The sequence below is a fragment of the Neomonachus schauinslandi genome, chromosome 6 (genome assembly GCF_002201575.2).
Source record: "Neomonachus schauinslandi chromosome 6, ASM220157v2, whole genome shotgun sequence".
Taxonomy (NCBI): domain Eukaryota; kingdom Metazoa; phylum Chordata; class Mammalia; order Carnivora; family Phocidae; genus Neomonachus; species Neomonachus schauinslandi.
This window is the reverse complement of record NC_058408.1, coordinates 99,573,901-99,597,757: the sequence shown is the minus strand read 5'-3', so window position 1 is coordinate 99,597,757 and position 23,857 is coordinate 99,573,901. Positions and strand designations below refer to the sequence as shown.

The 23,857-nt window shown below is 50.8% G+C and overlaps 1 protein-coding gene across 1 annotated transcript; it reads left to right on the top strand.

Annotated features, from left to right (window-relative positions):
* Positions 1-17,807: 17,807 nt before the first annotated feature.
* Positions 17,808-22,004, top strand: PCBD1 (pterin-4 alpha-carbinolamine dehydratase 1). The gene is made up of 4 exons (XM_021699871.1): positions 17,808-17,959; positions 20,600-20,731; positions 20,974-21,054; positions 21,559-22,004. The coding sequence occupies exons 1-4, from the start codon at positions 17,957-17,959 to the stop codon at positions 21,655-21,657; spliced, it is 315 nt and encodes a 104-aa protein (XP_021555546.1). The 5' UTR covers positions 17,808-17,956; the 3' UTR covers positions 21,658-22,004.
* Positions 22,005-23,857: the final 1,853 nt, after the last annotated feature.

Here is a 23,857-nt window from a genome sequence, read left to right as displayed (position 1 = left end):
GAGGAAAAGACAAAGGGAAGGAGACAGGAAAAACCGCAGAGCCCGTCCTCCCCTCCCCCAAAGCCGAAAGTTAAAAATAGGCTGTGTGGTGAAAGAGAGACAGAATGAGAGCAGGCGTCTGAAGCAAGAGGTATGGGGGCTGGACCAGGAGGAGTGTCCCCGCAGGCCTCAGCCACGGACGAGGTGGTGGTCGCGTCTGCCCCGCCTGCCCCGGCCCCGACCTGGGCCTGAGGACATCCTTCCGCCCAGGAATAACCCACCCGTGCAGCGTTCGGCCGGCTCAGAGCCAGGCTCTGGGCACCCAGACCTGGCAGGTTGGCCGTTACAACCCCACTGTACAGATGGAGAAACTGAGGCTCAGAGAGCCACATGACAGGCCTGACTCCTGGGCACCACCACGAGGACTTGGCCACAGAGGGGACAGACACCCTGTGGGATTCCCTGGGCTCAGAATTAAAGATGCAGCGCCCCCACCCTCACCTCCGAGTGCCCCCCACCCCCCGCCCCGGGCTGACACCCAACATCAAGGAGGGCAGAGAGGAAAGGGCGAGGGACGAAGTCCCAGGAGATCTGGCCGCACACACCACGATGCCCCACCACCTTCTTGCGTTGGCAGCCCTGCGGGAGGCTGAGGCCCGGAGAGGGCGAGCTGTCTGCCCTGGTGCTCACCACAGCGGCAGAGGTAGGCGCTGAGAACCGGGAGATCTTTCTGTTCCCAGCCCAGCCCTGCCCCTAAGCGGCTGGTGGCAGGGTTAGACCCCCTCTTCCCGGAGCTTGAGCTCCCTCATAACCCCGTGCCCTTCCTGCCTACCTCCTGGGCACGCCTGTGGAGGAACTAATTAGTGGTTGGTTTGCGGAGGCGAAGGCCCACATGCACACGGAGGGTTATTAGCCCTCCGAGCCCGAGAGGAAGGCCAGCTAGGAGCTGCCGTGCTGACGGGGCTAGTTTCTCTGCCCAACTGGAGGGCGTCATTACTTTTGTTAGCAGACAGCGTGATTATTGGATGTTGTTAATAATCTCTTAGGTTTATAAACAGCCCTTCTTCCAAGGATCTTAGGGCTCTTCCACATTTAGCTTCCCCTGTTGCCAGCAGGTCAATACCGCAGCACGGGGAAGCACAGATCTCCGTGCTTTTATGAGACACAGAGGGGTTAGGCCTCTCGACCAGGGTCACACAGCGAGTCAGAGACAGAGCTGGAACCAGTGGTCATGGTCTTCAGGGGCCCAGGAAGAACCCGTCTTCTGTAGACTCACTGATTCTCTCGGTCTCTCTCTAGCCATCTCAGGACAAGCCCACCCCTCACACTTGTCTCGTGTTTTCTATCAGATTGGATCCCCTGTGATCAAGGCAGGGCTGGCGGACTTGTTGTTACCATGGGGCAGGTGAGGCTCAGAGAAGTGAAGTGACTCACTAAAGATCACACAGCAATGGGCAGGTGTCTGGACTCCCCCTCCAGTGCTCTAACCAGGCTGGCAGCTGAGCTGGGGAGGCTCCAGGGGAACAGTGAGGCGGGTTCTATGACAGGTAGGAAGACCTTGTCCTGTTAGTCCTTTCCTGCAGGGTGCGGGGAAGGGGCCAAGCCAGGGCAGCCCGTGGCCACCTCCCTTCCGTGGCCCACAGGTGGTCGTGAAGGAGGAAAACGAGGCGGAAGAAGGTAGCCCAGACGGAGAGGAGACCCCAGCGGCCGACTGAAGGCAGCTAACTCCCTTGTTTGCGCCTCCATGTCCACAGCTGCCATATGAGGATGGGGCTGGGCAAGGGGAGCCCTTAGGTTCCCTCTGGTTCGGAGGCCGCTGAGGTCTCGAAGAGCCTGGGGTCCGGCCCCCGAGTCCAGCCCGCCAGAGCCCCTCCAGCATGTTGGGGTTGGGGGGGAAGAACCCAGCCAGTAAGGCAGGAGCCCTGGCTTGTATCGCAGCTGACAGGGACCTTGAGCTGGTCCCTCACCCTCCGGGCATCTGTCTCCTCGTCTGTCGAGTAAGGGACTACCCTGAGGTCCCTTCCGGCCCCGGGGCAGCCATGAGTGAGGCTCCTGGGGGAGCGGCTCACAGCTGGCTGGTTTGGGCACACAGGAGTCTGATTCAGACATGGATAAACATCGGTCACCCAGCCTCCCCGGGCCACCAGGGGCTACAGAGACAGCCCAAGGAGGCCCTGTTCATCTTCCTTCAAAACCACAGGCCCCAGAGCTCTGGCCCAGGGTGGCCGGCTCCGAACAGCACTAGCAGCCCAAGTCCCTGGTTACTGAAGACAGATGGGCTCGCCTGGGCTGCACGGGAGGTAGGAGGTGAGCAGGGCTGGGACTGGGGGAGCTGTCAGAGGGGCAGGGGCTGGAGGGGAGAAGAGATTCCTAATCGAGAAAGATGAGGAGGGGGACAGTCCCCGGGGCCTCCTCCCGAGAAACTGCCCCCAGGGCCCACAGGGCTCCTGCTTTGTAGGCTCTCGGGGTGGGTGCGGCCTCATCCCCTGTACCCTTCTGACTTTGGGCAGGGAAGGAACAGCAGATTAGGTCTCAGCCCAAAGGTCCAGAAGCGATGGGGGAACGAAGCTAGCCATGACCCTCTCATCACCAGGCACAGCGCTTCAGTTGGTCAGGATTTCCCGGCACAATCTCCCAGGAGTCGCCATGACGTAAGTCCTTCCACCTCATTTCACAGCCAGAGAAACTGAGGCCCAGAAAGGGCTGGAGACGCTTACCACACCACCCAGTACGAGGCTGAGCTTGGCCGTGGACTTGCTTGCTCCCACCACCCCTGGCTCCCAGTCTGCAACCCGAGCAAGCAGGAGGTCTGCGCGGAGGGACGCTCCATCAAGGCATCAAGGCCCAAGAGAACTGGCCAGCCCTCCATCACGCATGTCAACAGACGGGGCATTCCATGGGGTGGGGAGGAAGGTGAGGAATGGGGGCAAGCATGGTCTTCTCCTGAGGATGTATTACAAGGCCAACCGAAAGGGACCATGTCAGCCCCGGTTGACCAAGTCAGCGCAGTCAGTGGGATTCTGCCGGGATTCTGCCGGCAGCGCGGTGGCCCCCTGCCTCATTCACATAGAGAATGGGGACAGACAGCCCACCTGGGGCACCAGGACGGGGAAAGCAGGGAAAGGGCAGAGTTGGTTGGAACACTTGCAGTGTTGTTGGTACAGGTGAGCAAAGAGGACACCTCGCCCACGACCAGCACCTCCACCCTCCGTGGGCACCCATGGGAATTGGGAATTGAGAAAGAGCTCCCTCCCCCACGCCTCACATGCCAGAGGCTCCCCTTATATGCCTGCTTTTGAGCCCCCCCCACTCTCCCCCGCCACCTTCTGTGGCCCTCGGCTGCTGGGAGGGCTGCAGGGAGGCAGGGCTTGGGGAATGGTGCTCTGCAATTCAGGCTGCGGAGCCGTGGTCTCCTGACCTGTGAATGAGACATAACAAGACCTCCCTCGTGGGCTTTGTGAGATTAAGACAACACGTGCACCCAGTAAGCTCTCCACCGCTCCTCCCTTTCCGGCCGTGCCTTAGCCAAGTGCACATCCTCATTGCTTTACCCCAGCCTCTCATAAGGGACTCCTGGCTGATGCCCTGACAGCAGCCCCCTGCCCCTCCATCTCCTCTGCACAGCCTGCCATGGTGAGCTTCCTGAAATGCTAACCCGAGTCCCACCACTTCTGGGCTCAAAAATCTGTCGGTCCTGGATATGGGATGAAGTTAAAGAATGGTTGTTAACTTCGTTCAGGGGTGGTCATGGTAGTACGGTTATGTTTTGTTTTTAAAGAGTCTCCAAGTTTTAGAGATACAAAAATATTTATATATGAAATGATACGTGATTTGCCTCAAAATAATCTGAGGGTGGGGTACAGCTGGAACGAGCTGGGCAAATTGTCCATTGCTGAGCCAGGCAGGTGGTCGGTCTATGAGGATCGTTATACCAGCTTCCTGCTTTTGTGCGTGTTTGAAACTTCCTATAGTAAGAAGTTTTTCAAACGTGGAGGGAGAATGGATGAGAACGTGGGAGAACGTGATCACCGTTGGTGGGCACAGGGGAGTCACTATACTGCATGCTTTGGTGTATATTTGTACGTTTTCACAATGAAAAGTTGTTCCGATATTGTGTTCCTAAAAGCAAGTCTGTCTGCTCCTCCTTGCTGCCCCAGGATGGCACTCCTTAGCACAGGTCCTCCAGAAACTGCACCTACAGCCCCAGCTCACTTGTCACTGTGCCAGCCCCCAGCCCCCCGGACTTGCCTACACCTCACGCTCCGGGATCAGGGACTGCAGTCAGCTGCCGGACACTCCAGTCCGTGTCCCTGCTCTGTCCCCTCAGTGGCACATCTCGAAATCCCGTCAGCCAAGAGGTCTTGGTTGATCCCCCAAATGGCCTTCTCTAGGAAGCAGGTCCTGCTTCTCCTCTGGTCTCCACCCTGCTGGAAGAGATCACCGCTTCCTTGCAGCCCCTACAATCCATGTGGCCAGGGACACGGGCTGCAAGGGGCTGGGTTTGTCTTTGTCTTCGGGCGCCCAAAGCCTAGCACCAAGCCTGAATTCTCAGTCCACTAGGAATCCAGAGGTCTCCGGTAACACGGGACATAGTCTGGCCGCGCAAATCCCAGAGAACCGGGATCATTTCCTGAGGTCGCCCTGCCCCCTGTTGGTGGAAAGTAGCTTTGCAGGGTTGGGTGGAAGCAAAACTGGATTCCTTGCACCCCCAGAGCCTATAGCAGAACTCTGAAGGAGGCTCGGAGATGGGGGAGCCCCCGCCACAGAAGCATGCAGAGCCCATCACCGTCAGCCTCCTCCCACCCCTTAGGGCTGCCATATTCTCAGCCCACTGAAGACTCTCCTTAGGAACTGGCCACACCCTCCCTCTGGACACCTGACTTTGGCTAAGCACCACCCCCAACACATACCTTGTCCCTGCCGGGCCAGCTCCTGGTGAATCTTCAAGGCATACAGTGAACATCCCTCCATGCGGACACTGCCCTGTCCCCCACGTGTAGAGTTACTCTGTGTCACTCTATTTTTGCCCAACCACAGTCCTCTAGGATGGCACCTGTCGCCTGTATTACTGGGGTAACCGACTCCTTGCCCAGACCAGAGGGTCCTTAAGACAGGCCACTTGGTCTCAGCATGGGAGAGACCCACTAAGAGTTTCTAGCACTCTTGCTGAAGCTCCCCGCTGTCTTTGGGAGGGGAGGCTGAGGCATCAGACAGGAGCAGGTAGCAGTTTTTGTCTCCCTCGGAAGAAACGAAGACCTTCTATCTCTAATGTCTCGAACGGTCCCGTCCAGTATGGCAGCCCCCAGTCCCACGTGGCCCTCAGTTGGAGGTAGCTGACCTACCCTTCCCTCATCAGCAAGAACTTCGGCTCAGACGGCCGGAGCCATCCCAGAATGGAGAGTGCACTTAAGGGAGTGAGCGCCCCGTAACCGGGGACATTCAGGGCACCCTGGGGACACCTCATCCTAAAAACCAGTGGCCACCTCCAAGTGTGCTTAGGACTCTTGGACTGCTCCTAAGCTGTCTTTCAGATCTCATTTCATTCAACAACACTTAGTGAATGCCTGGCTGAGCCAGGGGCTAAGTTGAGCCCCAGCAATATAATGGGGAGAGACCACATGATCTCTGGGGGACAAAATCGTCACCGTCACCACGACCCTGATCGAGAACCACTGTCCCAGACCCTCCTGGTAGGCAAGCATGGTCCCTGTGAGACATGGGTGGGAAAGAGCCATTTGTGTTGGGGGTGATGGAGGGGAGCAGCCCCCGCTGCGGGTGGCTCCATGGGCCTAGAAGGAGGGCAAAGGTGGCCGGTTTCAGGATTTCCACCAGGCAGAGCCTGCTGTCCTTGCCCACCAGCTCTGAGGCTGTGTGCCCCTCAGGAACTGCTGGGAGGGTCCAGCCTCAGCTGTCTGGGGGGAAGGACACCCCCACTTTGGCCTCAGAGAAGGCCAGTTGCTGGAACAGAAGCATGGGCTACAGAGCAGGGGCCCAGGCCCAGACAGCACACCCTCTGTGGCAAACGTTGAGGCGGGCAGCCTGGAAAAGCCAGACTCTTCACTCATGGAGAATGGAAGCTTTCCTTTGGGACGGTACAAGCCCCTGGGGTTCATGTCTGCCTAGGGACATGGCTTGGAGGAGGAGCCCCCAGAATATATATTGAACTTCCAGCCACTTTGGGGTGTGGGTCCTACCATGCTCTATTTTGACAATATTTTAAGTGACACCACTTGCGTCCCAAGGGTGTGAAGCATTTATACCTGTAACTATCATCTCAATATCCCTCTCCCCTCCTTCCTGCCACTTGTCACAGTACTCAGCATGTAGAAATCAAACAGTAACTGATGAAGAAGGAAAGGAAAGAGGGAGGGGAGGGAACTCGCCCTTGATTACCATGCGCTTGGGAACATGGTGCCTGAAAACAGACATGGCGACCAGAATTATGAACGCAGAGAAGCTTAGAACTGGAAGGGATCTAGGGCCGTGGGTGGAGAGCTCTGTCCCATGCAGCCGTCCCTACAGCAGCCCTGACGGGGTCGGTGCATTCAGCTGCTGCCAGCCAGGTACAACAGAGCCCTCCGCTCTTGAGGGAGGCCCGTCCCGTGTGGGACAGGCATGGCTGGTTTAGAGTTCGGCTAACCCACAGAAAAACATTAGAACTAAATAGAGCATCGGTGTGACTGCAGACAAGGTACGATCAAAATTCACACCCCATCTGCACACCCAACAATAGCCAATTAGAAATGTAATGGGACAAATATCCTATGCACAATGGCCAACCAAGACTATAAAATACCTAAGAGCAAACTTAATGAGAAATGTCCAAGTCCTATACAAGGAACACAATAAAACTTTACTGAAGGACATAAAGAAGGCCTGAATAAATGGAGTGATATATCATGCTCCAGACGGGAAGACTCGATAATATGAAGATGTCAATTCTTCCCAAATTAAATCTATAAATTCAATGCATTTCCAATCAGAACCCTAAAGGGATTTTTATAGAACTTGACAGGCTGGTTTTAAGGCTCATCTGAAAGAGTAAACAAGTAAGAATCACCAAGAACATTTTGAAAAAAGAAGAAAAATGAGATGAGACTTGACCTACCAGATATCAAAACACATTGTAAAGCCAGAGTAATTACAACAGGGCAGAGTGGATGCATCAAAGGAACAGAACAAAGACTCCAGGAACCATGCTATGGGGATCATGGGAACTGGGCAAAATGCAAGAGCAGCATTCAGATCGGGGGTGGGGGAACAAGATAGACTAGTTGAGATACGAACAAATAGTGTGGGATTTTTCCTTACCCACTTGGAAAACAAAATAGTAAGTATTGCTCTTGGGGTTTTTGTTGTTGTTGTTGTTAGTATTATTATATCTCACATGACGCCCAAAAGAAAATTCCAGAGAGATTAATAATCTGAGCACTTTTTACCAGCTGTCCAATATTTGTTGATCTTGATGTGAGGAAGTCCTTTCTAAGATAGACATGAAATCCAGAAACCACAAAGGAAAAGTCAGGCAAATCTGCCTGTCTAAAAATTTAACATTTCAGGGCGCCTGGGCGGCTCAGTCGGTTAAGCGTCTGACTTGATTTCGGCTCAGGTCATGATCTCGGGGTTATGAGATCGAGCCCCGCCTCAGGGTCTGCACTGGGCATGGAGCCTGCTGAAGATTCTCTCTCTCTCTCCCTCTCTGCCTCTTCCCCGCCCCCTCTCTCTACCCTCCTCCCTAAAAAAAAAAAAAATTAACATTTCGCTATGTCACTAAGCAAAAAACAAATGAGATGCAGAGAAATATTTACAACACGTAATAAATGAGGGGCTAGTATCCTACAAATCAATAAGAAAAAGACCATCTTGAATTAAGAAAAACAAACAAAAAAGACTGCAGGTGGGTTGGTGGTGGAGGGATGAAAGTCCAGGGCATGTGCTTTGAAGAGTAGGAGGTCCCTGAGGGCAACAGGCTGAATCTGCTGGGGACCTCTGAGATACCGTGTAGAACACACGAGGATTGCTCCCCCAAGGAGCAAGGAAGCGGATTTTACCCCCTAGGCCCTGGTCCCCATTGGTGGAGAGTGGGGCATTACCCTCCCACTCTAAATGTCTAGACAGAGCTTGTTCTAGGGGTGGAGAATGTCCTCCGGGGGAGGGAGGCCAGAGCAGCAGCGGACGACGGACAGACCGTGCACGTGACCTTCACCTGGGGTTGAGAGGGCACAGGCATGGTGCCGGGCACTTGCCACAGACCATCTCATTTAGTCGTTGCAAAAACCCTACAAGGCAACTATTATCATTATCATTATTATTACTCCCATTGTACAGTTGAGTAAACTGAGGCTCCGAAAGGTTCAGTAACTTGCCCAAATCCCACCGTTAGGCCAGTGGAGGAGCGGGACCTCAGAGCAGATGCTGCTCCAGTTCCTGCCACGGCCTCCACGTGGTGACCCTCGGTGGGCACAAAGTGGCGTGGAAAGGTGGTATTTACCTTTCTCTTTATGCCCAGCCATATTATCAACGCTCTTCTTGTTATTTTTTGTTGTGTTGTTTTTTTTTACTATAAGCATGTGTTCCTTCCATAATTAAAAAAAAAAAAAGTTGTGTGACTTTTTCCAATCAAAATGTGTAAACCTGAAATTAATGTATCATTGTATGTCAATTATACTTCAATAAAATTTAAAAATATTTTTTTCCAAAGTTGTGTGTTTTTTGTTTTGTGTTTTTTTTGCTTTAACTTTTTAGATCCTTAGCCTAGGATCTGGCAAATAAAAATTAGCGGTAGGGAAATGAGAGTCTGAGCGGTGTCCCTTGTAGAAAGTACTTCTTGAATACGGTTTCTATGTTGCTCGGTAGCCATCCCACCCAGCAAATAAACAGTGCATGAACACGGATTTGGGAAGCATTTGTTGAGAGTGTTCTAAGTACAGGGCAGCGTGCCAGACACCGTGGGGAATTCAGAGATGCCATGTTTCATCCCGCAGAGCAAGGGAAGGAAAGGAAATGTACTGAGGAAACAGACCCCATAAAGCTTGGTCAGCAAGTGGGTGGGGCCCGCGGGAAAGGCCCCTGGCAGGGGTGCATTGACTGGAGCAAACAGATTCTGAGCCTCAGGGCCCTTCACCTGAATGGGACCCTTCCAGGAAGCAACCTGGTCACATATTTTTGCGAAATTTGCAAAAGAAACACATTTTGATATTTTAAACACAATGCACAAGCCCCTCGTCTTCTGTCTCCGCCGCTTTCCTGGTGTTGCTCACCTCAGGTTGGGTTGTGTTAGATTAGATGCTGGGTGGGTTTGGGGATCTGGCTAAGGGCAAGCTGAGTTGGGGATACACTTAATTTGGGTTCAGAGGGACAGATACATGTATGTGATTCTCAGTCACTTCCATGTCTAGATGAGCTATTGCTGGCCATTCTGGCTGTAGGAACACCTTCCAGAAATATTCCCACCTGCTGCTGTGCGGACTCACCAGGTGAGCGACAAAAAGGTGCAGGGTCAGACACTGTAAGTGACATGAATTTGTCCCTTGGACCCTAGCAAAGGGTATGTGGGTAATGCAGGAGAAAAAAGGCTCCTTATGTACAGAGCCAGCATCTAACCTCTAAAACATTCTTCCAGTTGTCAGTTGTATAATATTTGTAAGCAGGCATTTTCATTTTCATCAACACCTGGTAAAAAAAGGCATCTTCTTGGAGTGCCTGGATGCTCAGTTGGTTAAGTGTTTGACTCTTGGTTTTGGCTCAGGTCATGCTCTCAGGGTCCTGAGATCCAGCCCCACATCGGGCTCCACACTGGGCATGGAGTCTGCTTGAGGTTCTCTCTCTTCCTCTGCCCCTCCTCTCTCTCTAATAAATAAATAAATCTTTAGAAAAAAAAAAAAGACATCTTCTCCCTTGTTAGCAAAATTCTCAATAATGTAACATATTCAATTATAAATACATGGTTACTTTTTTCTTTTTGTATTGCACAGATAGAATGTATCAGAATTTCATTGTTGGTCAGATCCAGCTAGGAAGTCTGTATATGTGTGAGGTTGGTTTATGCATCTAAATTATCAACAAAATAATTACTCTTTCTTCTAGCATAATTATCAAAATTTATCTTCCTATTCTCTCTCTAAAAATGCTAATGAAACTATCATCATATGAAGCAATCAAAATGTAGAAGAAATTGTAGGAAATAAAAACTACTTTAGGTGTGTGTCAGGCACCTAATTAAAATATTATGTTATTTCTACGAACTCTGTGAAGTTTATGGTAGTTCTTTTAAATTTGCAATTTGTTGTGACTGTCTTTGTCCTTCTAAATAAATATTGACATTGGAGCTTAAATTTGTGTGGGGAGATTTTTTTTCTGTAATTTATGTTATTTTGTTTAAAGAGCACCTCCACAACTGCATACACATTAAAGTTATACAAAAATTCTGGATCTGCCCCTACTTCTTGGAAGAGGTCATTATTAAGTCATTTTATTTTATTTTTTAAGATTTTTATTTATTTATTTGAGAGACACTAGCAGGGGGAGGGGCAGAAGGAGAAGCAGACTCTCCACTGAGCAGGAAGCCTGATGTGGGTTCCATCCCAGGACTCTGGGATTGTGACCTGAGCCAAAGGCAGACACTTAACTGACTGAGCCACCCAGGCGTCCCTCTTAAGTCATTTTAATGGAGGGGTGAAATTCTATGGGTAGAATGGGAAGATCAGAAGATGGCCTAAACAAATCCAGACATTATGAGCCTCTGGACTCAACTAGGGAGCCTCAGAAGTTTCCTTGGGTCGGACCATGCCCCTGGAGCCTCACACATGCCTGACCCACTGTCCCACACTATGTGGCCTAAAGGACAGCCTGCCTTTCCACCTAGGCCAGCATCCAACCTCTTTAGGTGCTCCATCATGGGGGTAGTGGACACTATGGTCCTTCATGCAAGTCACCAATTATTTCCAGCTTCACTTCCCAGGCATACGGTAGAATTGCACTTCCTCACTCCCTCTGAAACTAGGCACAGCCATGTGAGCTGAAACTGAGGATTCAATGCTAATCCACCACACCCCCATCCCACCCTTGCAGTGATTAGTGGTCCTGGAAATACAGAAGACAAGAGACCTCCATCGGCCTAGGTCCCCATGTGACTACAGTGGATAGAATCCACCTGTCACCCTGCAATTAGGCGTGTTGTGAGAGAAAGAAGCTTTTGTTCTGTTGAGCCACAGAGATCTGGGGGGTTATTTGTTACTGCAGCAAAACTCAGCCCATCCTGACAGAGGCATGAAACAGAGGAGTTGAGGTTGCTTAGCCCAACGTGAGGCCCCCAGACTACTTGTTAGTTCATCTGTTCATATTCTACCCCCAGAGAACATGGCTCATGAGTCAAAGCATACCCTGCTGGGGCAGAAGGGACTACAAAGGACATGACCCTTCCTACAGGAAGATGACAAGGCATTTTCACTTTCGCCAGAACATTGCCCTACTTCAAAGTTTCCGTCTTAACCCTCCCACACCCAACATGCAATAACAGGGATAGGATGGCTAGAAAAACATTCCTGCTCAAAAAGGGGAAGGAGAAGGAGGCACATGGCAGTCAGTGGTCCTTAGCAAGTCTGAAATCCAGCAGGGCACGCTCATCGTAAGATCCTGGATCGTAGCTCAGTCCTGTCCCTGGGAGTGAACCTTCATAGCTCTTGCTTAGAACACCGAATTCTTGTCTCTGAAATGTGGCTTACCTTTTCTTCTTGATAAGAAATGCTCCTGTTTGAAGTGCAGTAGCTTTTTCAGTCTGAATCCTACTCCTAGAAGGTAGGACGTACAGTGGACTCTTTGCCTTTTCAATTGTCTCTGTCTTTTTCAGTCCAAGTTGGTAGTGCTATTACCAATACAATTCTCTTAAAAATTTGGTGACGTTCCTATGAATCTTATGGAGGTTTATTCTATTAGACAAAAACTCCAGCCACAAATCTCCTCAAGAGAAGCCCCTCTCTACCTTGGGCTGTGAGTCAGGGCACTGCAGAACCATGTCCTTAGGATTTTTAACAGCCCTCCTGTCTGGCAAAGTTGGTCTAAGAGTCACATCCTCAAGATTCTTCTAGAAGTCTACCTGAAAGTATGACACACAGCCTTAAATCTCTCTAAGGTCATAACAAAGAGTCTTACAGCTGCACCCCTAACTTGGATCTTTACTGTGAAGCCATTTCTTACTTTGAGAATCTTTTGCAAGCTGGGAAGACTGTCCTGGGCCCTCTCTGTTTCCTCTAAATTTTGCTCAAAACCCAAACAGGTCAGAGTGCCTGACTGGCTGAGTCTGTACAGCATGCAACTCTCGATCTTGGGGTTGTGAGTTCAAGCCCCACCGTGGGTATAGCAATTACTTTAAAAAAACACCACCACCAATCAGCTCATATTCCCTTTTCTCAGTATTATCACAGGCAGCTAGAAAGCTCAGCACAAGCTCATTAGGTAGCCCCTCTCTCTTCCAGGTGACGTGAAGAGACAATCTTCCTAATTGCTCTTGAGTCCTCTTTTTCCCAGTAATTTCTTCACTGTCTTTTTTTTTTTAATTTTACTGAAATATACATATAAAACAGTTCATAACTCATAGAGGTATAGCTTGAAGAATTTTCACTAACTGACATACCCACATACCCACCACACAGATTCAGGAACAAAACATTACCCGGAGCCCACTCACAATCTTTCCAATGCTAACTGTCACTGGGAAATGATGGGCCTGAGATTTCACACTCTAGATGCATTTTTTTTAAAATTCAAGTTTATTGAGCTATCATTTACACATTCATATTTTTTGGCACAGGCATCCAATCATTTGACCACACCACAGTCACTGTGACATCTGATGGGAAAGTGCCTACATGTGGTGTGTGCAGGGCACCAACACCAAGGTTAACTTCAAGCACTTTTGCAGAACTTGTCAGAAGTCTGATAGCCCTTACCAAGTGGAGGATATCACCTGTCAAAGCTGTAAACAGACTAGATGCTCCTGCACTGTAAAACTCCACCACGTTGACCCTAAAAGGCCCCATCGTCAAGATTTGTGTGGGAGACGCAAAGGCAAACGCCTGTCCTGTGACAGTACTTTCAGCTTCAAATATATCATTTAAATGAATGTAAAAAACAAACAAACAAACAAAAAACAATGGTCCTACTTGAACATGAGCTAATGAAGCAAAGTTAGCTTTTTTCCATGCTCCTTTCTGCCTCTCCTTTCTCAAAATACTTCATGAAAGGCTGTATTTTTGACAAAGCCTTCAAATGAAAGTATTGCAAAAACAATTAAAATATATATATATAAAATATTATAATTCCCCCCCCCCAAAAAAAATTCCCTTGTGCCCTCGGTAGTCAGGTCCCACCCCTCCAGCCCCTAACAGTCAATCAGGAAACTTTGCCTCTAGTCGTGTGATTTTCAGAATGTTATATAAATGAAATAATATAGTATGTAGACATCTGAAATACTGTCACTTAGCATAATGTGTTTGGGATTCATCCACTACACTGAATGCACCCACGGTCCACTCCTTTCCATTGCTGAGTAGTATTCCACTGTCTGAATTGACCACGCGTGTTTATTCATTCATCTGTTGATGGACATTTGGATTATTTCCAAATACAGCTGCTCTACACATTTGCAAGTAGGTTTTTGCATGGACATGTTTTCATTTCTCTTGGAGTAGGATCGCTGACTTATAAGGTAAATGGATGTTTAACCTCATAAAAAAACTGCCAAACTGTTTTCCAAAGTGGCTGAATGATTTTGTATTTCCAGCAGCAATGCGTGAGAGTTGCAGCGGCCCCGCATCCTCATCAGCAGGATCTTATTGGCCCAGGATCCCAGGCCCAGAACGGTTTCCAGCACCAAACCGGAGCGGCAGAGGGATTGTCTCACCTACTGGAAATGAAGCCACCGTGGATCTTTATCTGCGCCCTGGGAGTGGCTTGGTCTGTGGCCCCTCTCCTAGTGACTTAGGCTTTTGCTCCTGTGTAACAGGATGTGCAAGAGGAGGGCAGGGTTTGGCACTTTCCCCATAAGCTGTCAATCCCCTCCGGCCCCTGCTCAGCTGCAGGGTCTTCCTTCCATCTTCCACCCCAGCACCCGCTGGAGTTCCTCTGTGCAAACTGTCCCGGTGTCTCGGGCCCCAGCTATTCATGCTGGCATGCCCGCACACACCCGGCTCCCAACTATTTGTTAAGATTTTAGCTGATTTCTGGGGCGCCTGGGTGGCTCAGTCAGTTAAGCGCCGGCCTTCAGCTCAGGTCATGATCTTGGTGGTCCTGGGATCAAGCGGGGGGCTGGGCTCCCTGCTTAGCGGGGAGTCTGCTTCATCCTCTCCCTCCACCCTCCCTCAGCCCCACTCATGTGCTCTCTCTCTTTCTCTCTCTCAAATAAATAAATAAAATCTTAAAAAAAAAAAAAAAGATTTTCACTGACTTCTTCTTCCCACATATAGGGAGGCTGTGTGTGTCCCCCTTCTCCCCAAGGGCCAGCACAGATGAGCGGTCTGCATTCCTCCCTTGGAATTCAGGCTCCTTGGTTGCCCTGTGAGCTCAGCTTCCTGGCGAGCAGAAGAAAAGTGCTGATTTTGTAGTATATCCAGGCCTCCCCGTGTCAGTGTGGGAGCAACACTCTTTGCAGCTTCTACATATCCTGGGTGGAAGCAAACCTTCCTTCCTGTCTTTGCAGCCTTCCGTCTACGCTCTTCCCACCACTATTTCCAGGCAGCTTGTTTTCAGCATTCCACTTCTAGGAACCAAGTTTTGTTCAGGAATCTATGTGTCCTATTCCCTATTGCTGTATGAGAAGCCACCCCCAAAATCTGGTGGCTTACAATTAAACTGTACTACTAGTTCTCATGGTTCCGTGGGTTGACTGGTCTCCGCTGAGCGATGTTCTCGCTTGGGTCTCACATGGGACAGCGGGGGCCTAAGTCATCTGAAGGTCTGGACAGCCAAGGAGCCTCAGCCCCACGCCAGCAGATGATTAGCAGAAGCCACAGGCATGAGCACGGACAGTCAAGGCCCAGTGGAGGGCCGTCTTTGGAGACTAGCTAACGTCCTAAGAACACTACACATAAAAGGGGACCTTTCACATTTAGATCTTACGTTTATCTAGCCATAAAGTTAACAGGAGGAAAGGAAGAATATTATCGTGGCAGGAAAATTATCAGATAAATCCTCCAAAGCACAAAGTTATAAGTCAGAGAAAAAAAAGAGAGAAGCCCAGTACACCAGTATATAAAATTTCCACCAACAAAGGACACTATGGAAGAAGTTAATATACCGATGGCCAATGGGAGGAGATATCTGCAATATTGAAAATGGACAAGCAATTAGTGTCTAGATATAAACTCCTGCAAATCAACTTAAAAAAGAGAACACTGTAAACTCTAAAAAAATAAAATAAATAAATAATGAAAAGACTATTAAAAGGCAATTTATAAGCAATAAGCCTCAAGTGCTAACAAGCAGGTGAAGAGGTGCTCAGAATCACTAGTAATCGGAAAAACAAAGTAAAACAGCGAGCTATCATTTTATACCTATTAACTTGGCAAAAATTAAAAAGCTAGATGATGCCAAGTGTGAGCATTATGTGCGAGCCATATAGGAGAATAGAAACCCTCCCTCACACGATGCACAGCATCTGAAACTATTTTGGGACATGTACCCATGAGGGAATTGTTGGATTTATAGGAGATATATATATTTATATTTACATATTTATACATTTTTATATATTTATATTTAAGCTGATAAGAAACTGTCCACAGGCCAGAGAGCTACTGAGTTGGAAGAGATGCTCACTGCAGCATCACCGTTGTTGTTCTGTTCTGTGTGTGTTGCACACGCACACGCTTGGGGGCGGGGTAGCGGTGGTGGTGGCAGGTTGTTCGAAGCTACCTGAGTGTCCACCACTGGAAGAATGATAACCTATGTGGGGTGGTCACCACGGAATACTGCGCAGCAGTTAGAAGCTACAAGCAGATGCTAACAAGCGGATGGACACTATGGAAGCTATTAAGTATATATCTATATATGGCAAAAATAGGTGAAAGCAACAAAATGAGACACAGCACACAGATCCACTTACAAAAAACAAAAAGACATACAGATGAAACAACAGCACCTGTTGCAAAACATATACAACCAAAAATACATATATAACACATTAGAGTTCACAGAGTAACACACTGGGAGGAGAGGAATAAAAGTGGAGTATGGGGAACAGTTAATGGGAAAGAAAAATGTTTTTGAATGTGAGAGGACTTGTACTACCTGACTCCAAGACTTACACGGCTACAGTAATCAAGATGTATGGCATCAGCATCAAGATGGACAAACCGATCAATGAACAGGATAGAGTCCACACATATAGGTCAATTATAAGTAAACCACACATATACCTTCAACTGAGTTTTTACAAAGGTGTAAAAGCAATTCCATGGAGAAAGGAAGAACTGAATATTCATATGCAAAAAGTGAATTGGGATCCATAACTCAAAGCATAGGAAAATTGAACTCAAAATGGATCATAGACCTAAATGCAAACCCAAAAACTATAAAACACAGGAGAAAACATCACAAAAGGAAAACATAACAGAAAAATCTTCATGACATTGGGTTAGGCAAAGATTTCTTAGTTGCAACACCAAAATACTAATCCATAAAAGTAGCATTGGATAAATTGGATTTCATCAAAATTAAGGGCGCTTGCTCTTTGAAAGACAGTGTGAAACACAAAGAAGAAACTGGCAAACCACATCTCTGATAAAGTGCTCATATCCAGAATAAAGAACTCTCAAAACCCAGTAAGAACACAAAACGGGGGGGGGGGGGGGGGGGCAGGAAATTTGAAGGCAATTCATCAGATTTACCAATGAAAATAAACACCTGAAAGACTGTTCAATATCATTAGCCATTAAGGAAACTCAAAGGAAAACCACAATGAGATACCACTACACAGCAAATAGAATGACTGAAATGAAAAAGATTGACCATAACAAATATTGGTGCATCATTGAGGGTGTAGGGAAACTGGAACTCTCATACACTGCTGGAGGGCACATAAAATAGTACAACCACTTTGGGAAGCAGTCTAGCAGTTTCCTAACAAGTTATAAACACACGTCTGCCATGTGACGTAGCCATTTCACTCCCAGACATTTACCCAAGAGAAATGAAAGTCTAAACAGACTTGGATGGGAAAGTGCATAGCAGCTTTATTTGTAATAGTGAAAAACTGCAAACAACCCAAATGTCCATCAACAAGTGAACAGATCAACAAATTGTGGTATATCCATACAATGTAACACTATAAAATAAATTTTACTTAGCCATAGAAAGGAAGAAACTATTGATACATGCAACCACAGGGGTGAACCGCAAAGTAATTATGCTGAGTCATAAGAAGCTAGACACAAGAGTATACGCTGTATGATCTGCATTTACATAAAATTCTAGGAAATGCAACCTAACATACTGTGCCCGGAAGCAGATGAATGGTTGTCAGAGAAAGAAGGAAACCTGCAGGGCCGATGGATATATGTTTATGAGCATGATCGTGGTGGTACTTGCACGAGAGCTCACATATGTCGAAACGCATCAAATTGTACACTTAAGTTATGTGCAGTTTTTTGTAGGCCAATACCTCAATCAGTTGCCTTTAAAAACGAAAAAGGTAATCTCGCGTCCAGGGTGACACGCTGGTAACTGGCAGAGCGCGATTCAAACGCAGAAGTCCGCACCTGGAGCCCGCGTTCTCAGCCCCTGAGCTCCGGGGAACAGGAGCCCGGAAGAAAGTGCTGGAAGGGGGCAGAGGCCGAGCGCGCGGGTCGCGGCCGAGTTAACGATTACCGGTGGGCGGGTCCTCTCGGCCCCTCCCCGCCCGCGGCCCCGAGCGCCCGGCGCCGTCCCGCCGCCCCGCGGCCACCTGCTGCTCGACCGCGTCCGCACCTGCGCCGCGCCCGCCATGGTGAGGGGGTCGCGCGCCGCCGCCCGTGGGGCCCGAGCGCGCGGGGTGGGGAGCGGAGGAGAGGAAGGGGCCGATCGCGGGGGCGGCGAGGGTGGGGGACGGTCCCTGCGAGCGCCTCGCCCGCCGGCCGCTCGCCAGGCTCGGAGAGCCGGGGTCTCTGACCCGCTGCCACCCGCACCCTCGGTGGTGCCCCAGGGCGAGCTGAGGCCGGGAGAGGGGCGCTGGCGCGGCCGGGTGACAGCGAGGCGCAGCCCAGGCAGGGCCCTGCTCCCAGGCCCGTGTCCCCGGGGCGCCTCGCGGCTGCAGGCGACGCATGAGCGGTGGGCCCAGGGCGGGGGGGCGGTGAGAGGCAGCTGGTGAGCCCCGTAGACATCGCCCCCACTCGGTGGCAGGTTCTCGTCAACATTGAGGGGAGGGGGGCGACCGTGTGTCTGAGTGTGAGTAGGAGGGAGGCTGGTTCTGTTTCTCTGCCCCCCGCACTGCCCCCTGGCCTCAGAACCAGCCCCTGGTGCCTCGCTTGAGGCCTGTGCCCAGCCATGGGGACCCGATTGCTCAGGATCAGCCCCCCTGCAGGCTGGGATTTCCCCCAGGAGGGCCTTGGCGCTGTGCTCAGCCCTACTTCAATACCCCCGCCCTCTGCGGGGTGAATGGGAGCCCTGGCCTGGTTCATGAGGAGCAGTAGGGACTGTGGTGACAGCTGAGAAGGCACTTGGAAAGCTGTGGCTTGGAGGGAGGGCAGGGGGAGAGTGAGACTGGTTGTGTGGTGCTCTGAGGCCCCAAAGATGCAGGCGGGGCGGGTAATCAGTAACCGGAGCGCACACTCCCCCAGATGACCAGGCCGGGCCAGGCCTGGCCTGTAATTTACTAAGCAAACACTGCCCCTTCCCCCGCTCTGATCCCAGCTCTCAGAGGCGCTTGTCATTTCAGCCCCAGGCTGTGAAACTTGGGGGATCCCCAAAGACTCTAAAGGCCAAGGGGTGCCTCCTAAGAGCTCACTAGTACCCACCTACTTCTTTCTGGGCCAGAGACCTAAGCAGTGGGTTCTGATGCCTGGGCTGACATTCATCTGGTTGCCTGGATACATGACCAGGCTTATCAGCCACTGAGAAGGGGCCGGATCTGGAATGGAGCAGGGGTTGGGCGCAGCAGGCCGATCTCGCAGAGCTGAGGAAAGGAGCTGAGCTGGACCAAGCCGGATCAGTCCAGAGAAAACAAGTGTTTTTCAGGAGAGAGAGAAAGATTGACTTAGAGGAGGCTGTACTGCTTTTCTAGTTCAGCACCACACCGGCAGGGCCTAACAAGCCTGCTAGCCCCAGAAAGTCTCCTTTTACAAATGCAGATGGTAGGCCCTTAACGAGGATGGACTTTATTGATATGTCCCATTGGCTCCTCTTGCTGATCTGAAATGGAAGTTCTGGGCCCCTTCTACCTTTCAAGCCAAGGGAGGTGAGTGCCACAGGGCCAACCTGCTGGACAGTGGCAGAACTGGGGCTTGAACCAGTCCTGCCAACGGCCCCCCACGGCTGCCAGGCTGCGTGCTGCCTCATGAAGCTAAATTAGCCTCCCTCACATTCTCTTCCCAGACCTTACTGGTTCATTTTTCCTTCAACACTCTATTGGAGTTTCTGTTGCAGAAGTCTCAATTCTGGGATCCTTTCAGTGCCTAGGCCTGGGTCCATCCCCCCAGAGAATGGACCCGGCCTTTGCTTCCTTCTGTCTCTGAGGGTTCCACTCAGGGCCTGAACTGTACCAGCTTGGGCTGCCTGGAGGGCACTTTGCACAATAGGTAAATAGCCTGAGGCATTAGGCTTGTCCAGTCGCCCTGGGCCAAGTTACTTCCACTTTGGGCCTGAGCTCTGTTGGCTCAGGCTCCCCAGGCTGATGGAGTAGACGAGAAGGTGGGAATCCGAAGCCCCCAGGCCTGGCAGCTGGTACTCAGAGGCTGCCTGGGGGCATGAGGAACACCCACTGGGAGGTAGTACCAGTGGGTGTCCACTGTGGTGTGGTGAAGAACCACCTGGAAGGTGTTTTAAGTGCTGGGTCCTTTGCCCCAGGCCCAGGAAGCAGACTCAGTCTGAGTCTGCTCAGTCTGCTCTCAAGCAGTCTGAGTCTGCTTGAGAGCACAATGCCTGTGCTCTCAAGGACGGGGCGGCGGGGGGGGGGGGGTGAGGAGAACTGTGGTCATTTTCCCCTTCTAGGCCTCAGTTTCCTTGAGTCACAGTGCGGACGTGGGGGTGAACTGGATACAGTCCATAACAGAAAAAGGAAGGTTGGACAGTCATGGATACTCTTTCTCTGAAAAGTTGTGTAGTAACACATTCGCATCTGGGCTTGATTTTGCTTTTACTCCCTCATTATCATAAGAGACCTATGGTGGTGGGGGGGGGGCTCTGTCGCCTGACGGGGGGGATGTTGCTCAGCCCCAGGGACTTGCATCACACTTCAGGATTTTCTGTTCTCTGAGCAGAGTGTCCAAATCTAAGAACGCATCAGCGCGCGAGCCAGGGCCCCACCCCCAGGGCAGGGTGCCACCCTCAACGCCTCCCTGTCCATTGCGTTAGACCCGGCCACCAGAGCCCCCGGGGAGGCTGGCTGACTTCCGCTCGTGACTGGAAGGAATCTGTTGATTTCCTCTCCTAGGCTGGCAAAGCGCACAGGCTAAGTGCTGAGGAGCGGGAGCAGTTGCTGCCTAACCTGAGGGCTGTGGGGTGGAACGAGCTGGAAGGCCGAGACGCCATCTTCAAGCAGTTCCATTTCAAAGACTTCAACCGGGTATGTCGCCGGGTGGGACAGAGTTTCTGAGACTGGGGCGGATGGGGTTACACTCCAGAACTTGTTCTCTCCCTTAAAGCCCGGCCACCCAAGCCCCTTCAGACGCTACCCTAGCCGGGTTGGAGTGTCACCCTTGAGGACTGGAGAGTGGGTAGATGGGTGTTGGGTTCTCCATACCCGGAACTCTTAGAGCAGCCCTCTGTCTCTCAGAGCACTGACCTGGGTCTCACTTCACTACATAGGCTTTTGGCTTCATGACGAGGGTGGCCCTGCAGGCTGAGAAACTGGACCACCATCCTGAATGGTTTAACGTGTACAACAAGGTGAGCGATGCGTGCCCGGCCCAGTCCTGAAGGCCCTTCGCTGGCCTTCCCTAGGGGCCTCCCCACCTAGAATCAACATGAACAGCCCTGCGAAATAGTCAGGCTCACTACCAATTAAAGAAGTGCAAATGAAAACACTGGTGAGAACAGGCGGGTAAGGTAGACAGTGAGTAGGCATCAAGAAGGCCGAACCACGGAAGGCAAGGCTGTGGGATGGGCCGTATTCACGGCTCATGGCTCTAAATGGCGTAACCCCTCCTGGAGGTGCGCCGTGGAGGAGTGAAAAAGTCATCACCTGAGCTGAGAATAGCACGCACAGCGAACAGCTCGGACCCCAGGCCAGGGCCACCACGGGAGGGTGTGCAGTGTTGCTAGAGACTCGGGAAGGCTGCCCCCCAGGCCAGAGCGTGGAGACCGGCTGCTACCCTGGAGCGCTCGGTGTGGCCAAGCCGCACAGCGGTGACCCTCTCCTGCTCGGGGCCCGAACCTCTGATTTTGTTCCAGGTCCACATCACCCTGAGCACCCACGAGTGTGCCGGCCTTTCGGAACGGGACATAAACCTGGCCAGCTTCATCGAACAAGTAGCAGTGTCCATGACCTAGGCCCTGCCCTTCCTCTGTGAATTCTTCAGGGGAAGGGGGTGACTGAATCGGAAATCCAGGAAGGGAACCGGGGAGCCCTGAGATGTTACTGCAGCCGGAATGGCCAAGTGGACCCTGCCGCCTCCGGCTAGGGGGAGTCCTTGCTGTGGAAGATGTCCCCATCATCGCCAACCTTTCCTCTTCTTCCCAGGCTGTGTCCTGCTCCCTTTCTAATTCTTTTCCCAGGAAGCTGTGTCTAAGATGCACCAAGTCTTATCTTAGAAACCGGGACCCTGAAGTCAACCCCACCGTATGTGACAGAAGCACCCGCGCTTTCATGCCTCAAATAAAACTCGTGTTTCACTTGGTCTCAGGCTCTAGAACCTTCCTTTCCACAGGTCAGTCCAAATTGGAGTCTACAGGCATTTAAAGCACTTACTCCGTGGGAGGCACTGTTCAAGGCATTGCGGGGGAGCGGGGGGAGGGCGGAGTGAGACCAGACCACCCTGTCTTCATGTAAGGGAATTAAGCAGGAAGCAGTAACTACCACTAGGCGGGATGAATGAAGTCAATGCTAGAGGCAAGGGTAAGAAATGAGCTCCGGGAACATGAAGTGATTGACAAGGGTAAGTCTGGACGCTCCACTGACTTGTGCCTCGAAGACCTGAATGGGATTCTTCTTTTTTTTTTTTTTTTTAAAGATTTTATTTATTTATTCATGAGAGACACAGAGAGGCAGAGGGAGAAGCAGGCTCCCAAGGAGCAGGGAGCCTGATGTGGGACTCGATCCCAGGACGCTGGGATCATGACCTGAGCCGAAGGCAGACGCTTAACCATCTGAGCCACCCAGGCGCCCCCTGAATGGGATTCTTGAGGCAGGGGTGGCCGAAGTGGCACCATGACTAAAAGAAAAGGTTTGCAGGACACTTGTACTTATGCATGGTGGGATCTACGACTGGGAAGGCAGTCTACGGCTGGGTTATGTTCTTCCTGGTCTACAACATCCCAGGGGGAGATTTCTAATCCTGATAGTGTCTTGTGGTTTCTTAGAGACTTAGCCAGAGTCTCAAGCCTTGCCCGCTTTTACTGTGTAAGGGAGAGGACAAAAATCCTAGCTTAGGAGGGGACAGGCTACTTCCCATCTGAGCAGTTATGGAGTGGATTCCTACAACTCAGTCCGCCAACCTAGTAACTCTAGGATAGACTGTTCCCACTAATGTGCTGTGACTGGGAGAAGTGGGGCGGGGGGGTGCACAGAGCACAGTCTCCTCTCTCCCCAGTGCAAGCCACGTGGATGGCAGTCCGCAAATGCCATGATGCAGGATTGTGGGAAGCCCTTCTCCTGATGGGTTCTCATCCAAGAACCCCTAGCCTGAAGCTGCCTGCGTTCTAAGCTGACTTGCAAATGCCAGGGTTCCTTGGAACAGACATTTAGCAATGTCACAACCCAGTCACCCTGGATGAGTTCATCCTACAAGGGCCAGAAAAGAGGCAGAGGTCGGCATCCGAGAAATAAGCACATTGTTGGTAGAGGTACCAGCAGGATCTGAGACTTAACAGTACCAATGTCAATGGCAGGTTCTCAGAAAACTTAATAATCAAAACCAATGAGATTCTGATGGTGGTCCCCCATCTGCTCCACTTCTGAGTTCCCTTTTCCTAAGTGTGCTTTGATCTGACAACTGTGGATTAGGGGACAGAAGCCACCAGACAAGGAGGTACGGAGCATGTGTTAGGTCACCGTCCCGCCTCTGCTTACCCATGGATCAGGGGTTGAAAGGCGCCAACCTAGAGGACGCTCCAGTTCTATGAAAGACTGATGTGGGACAAAGACATAAGTGATACTTTTTCAGAAACAAATGTTTATTCTACTATTTGTGCAAATGACTGACGTCACAGGGGAAGATGTTAAGGACAGATTATGAAAAAGAAAGCCCAAGAAAAAGGATGGCAATTAGGACTCCAACTTGAGAAAAGGCTCGCAAACGCTGACTTCTGCTGACCCAGGCTGTAGTTGGTGGCTGTCAAGTCAGGCCTGTCACTACCTCTCCACTGCCGCGTCTGGCTGCAGGTGGCTCGCTGCTACCAAGAACCCTCAGAGAAGGCAAAGGGGTTCACCGCGGTTACGTAGCAGGTGCAAGCATCCAAACACCAATTCTTGGATGGAGGGGGCCAGGCCTCCTAACCAAGCATATCCTGGCCTCATCCTCTAGGGTTAATC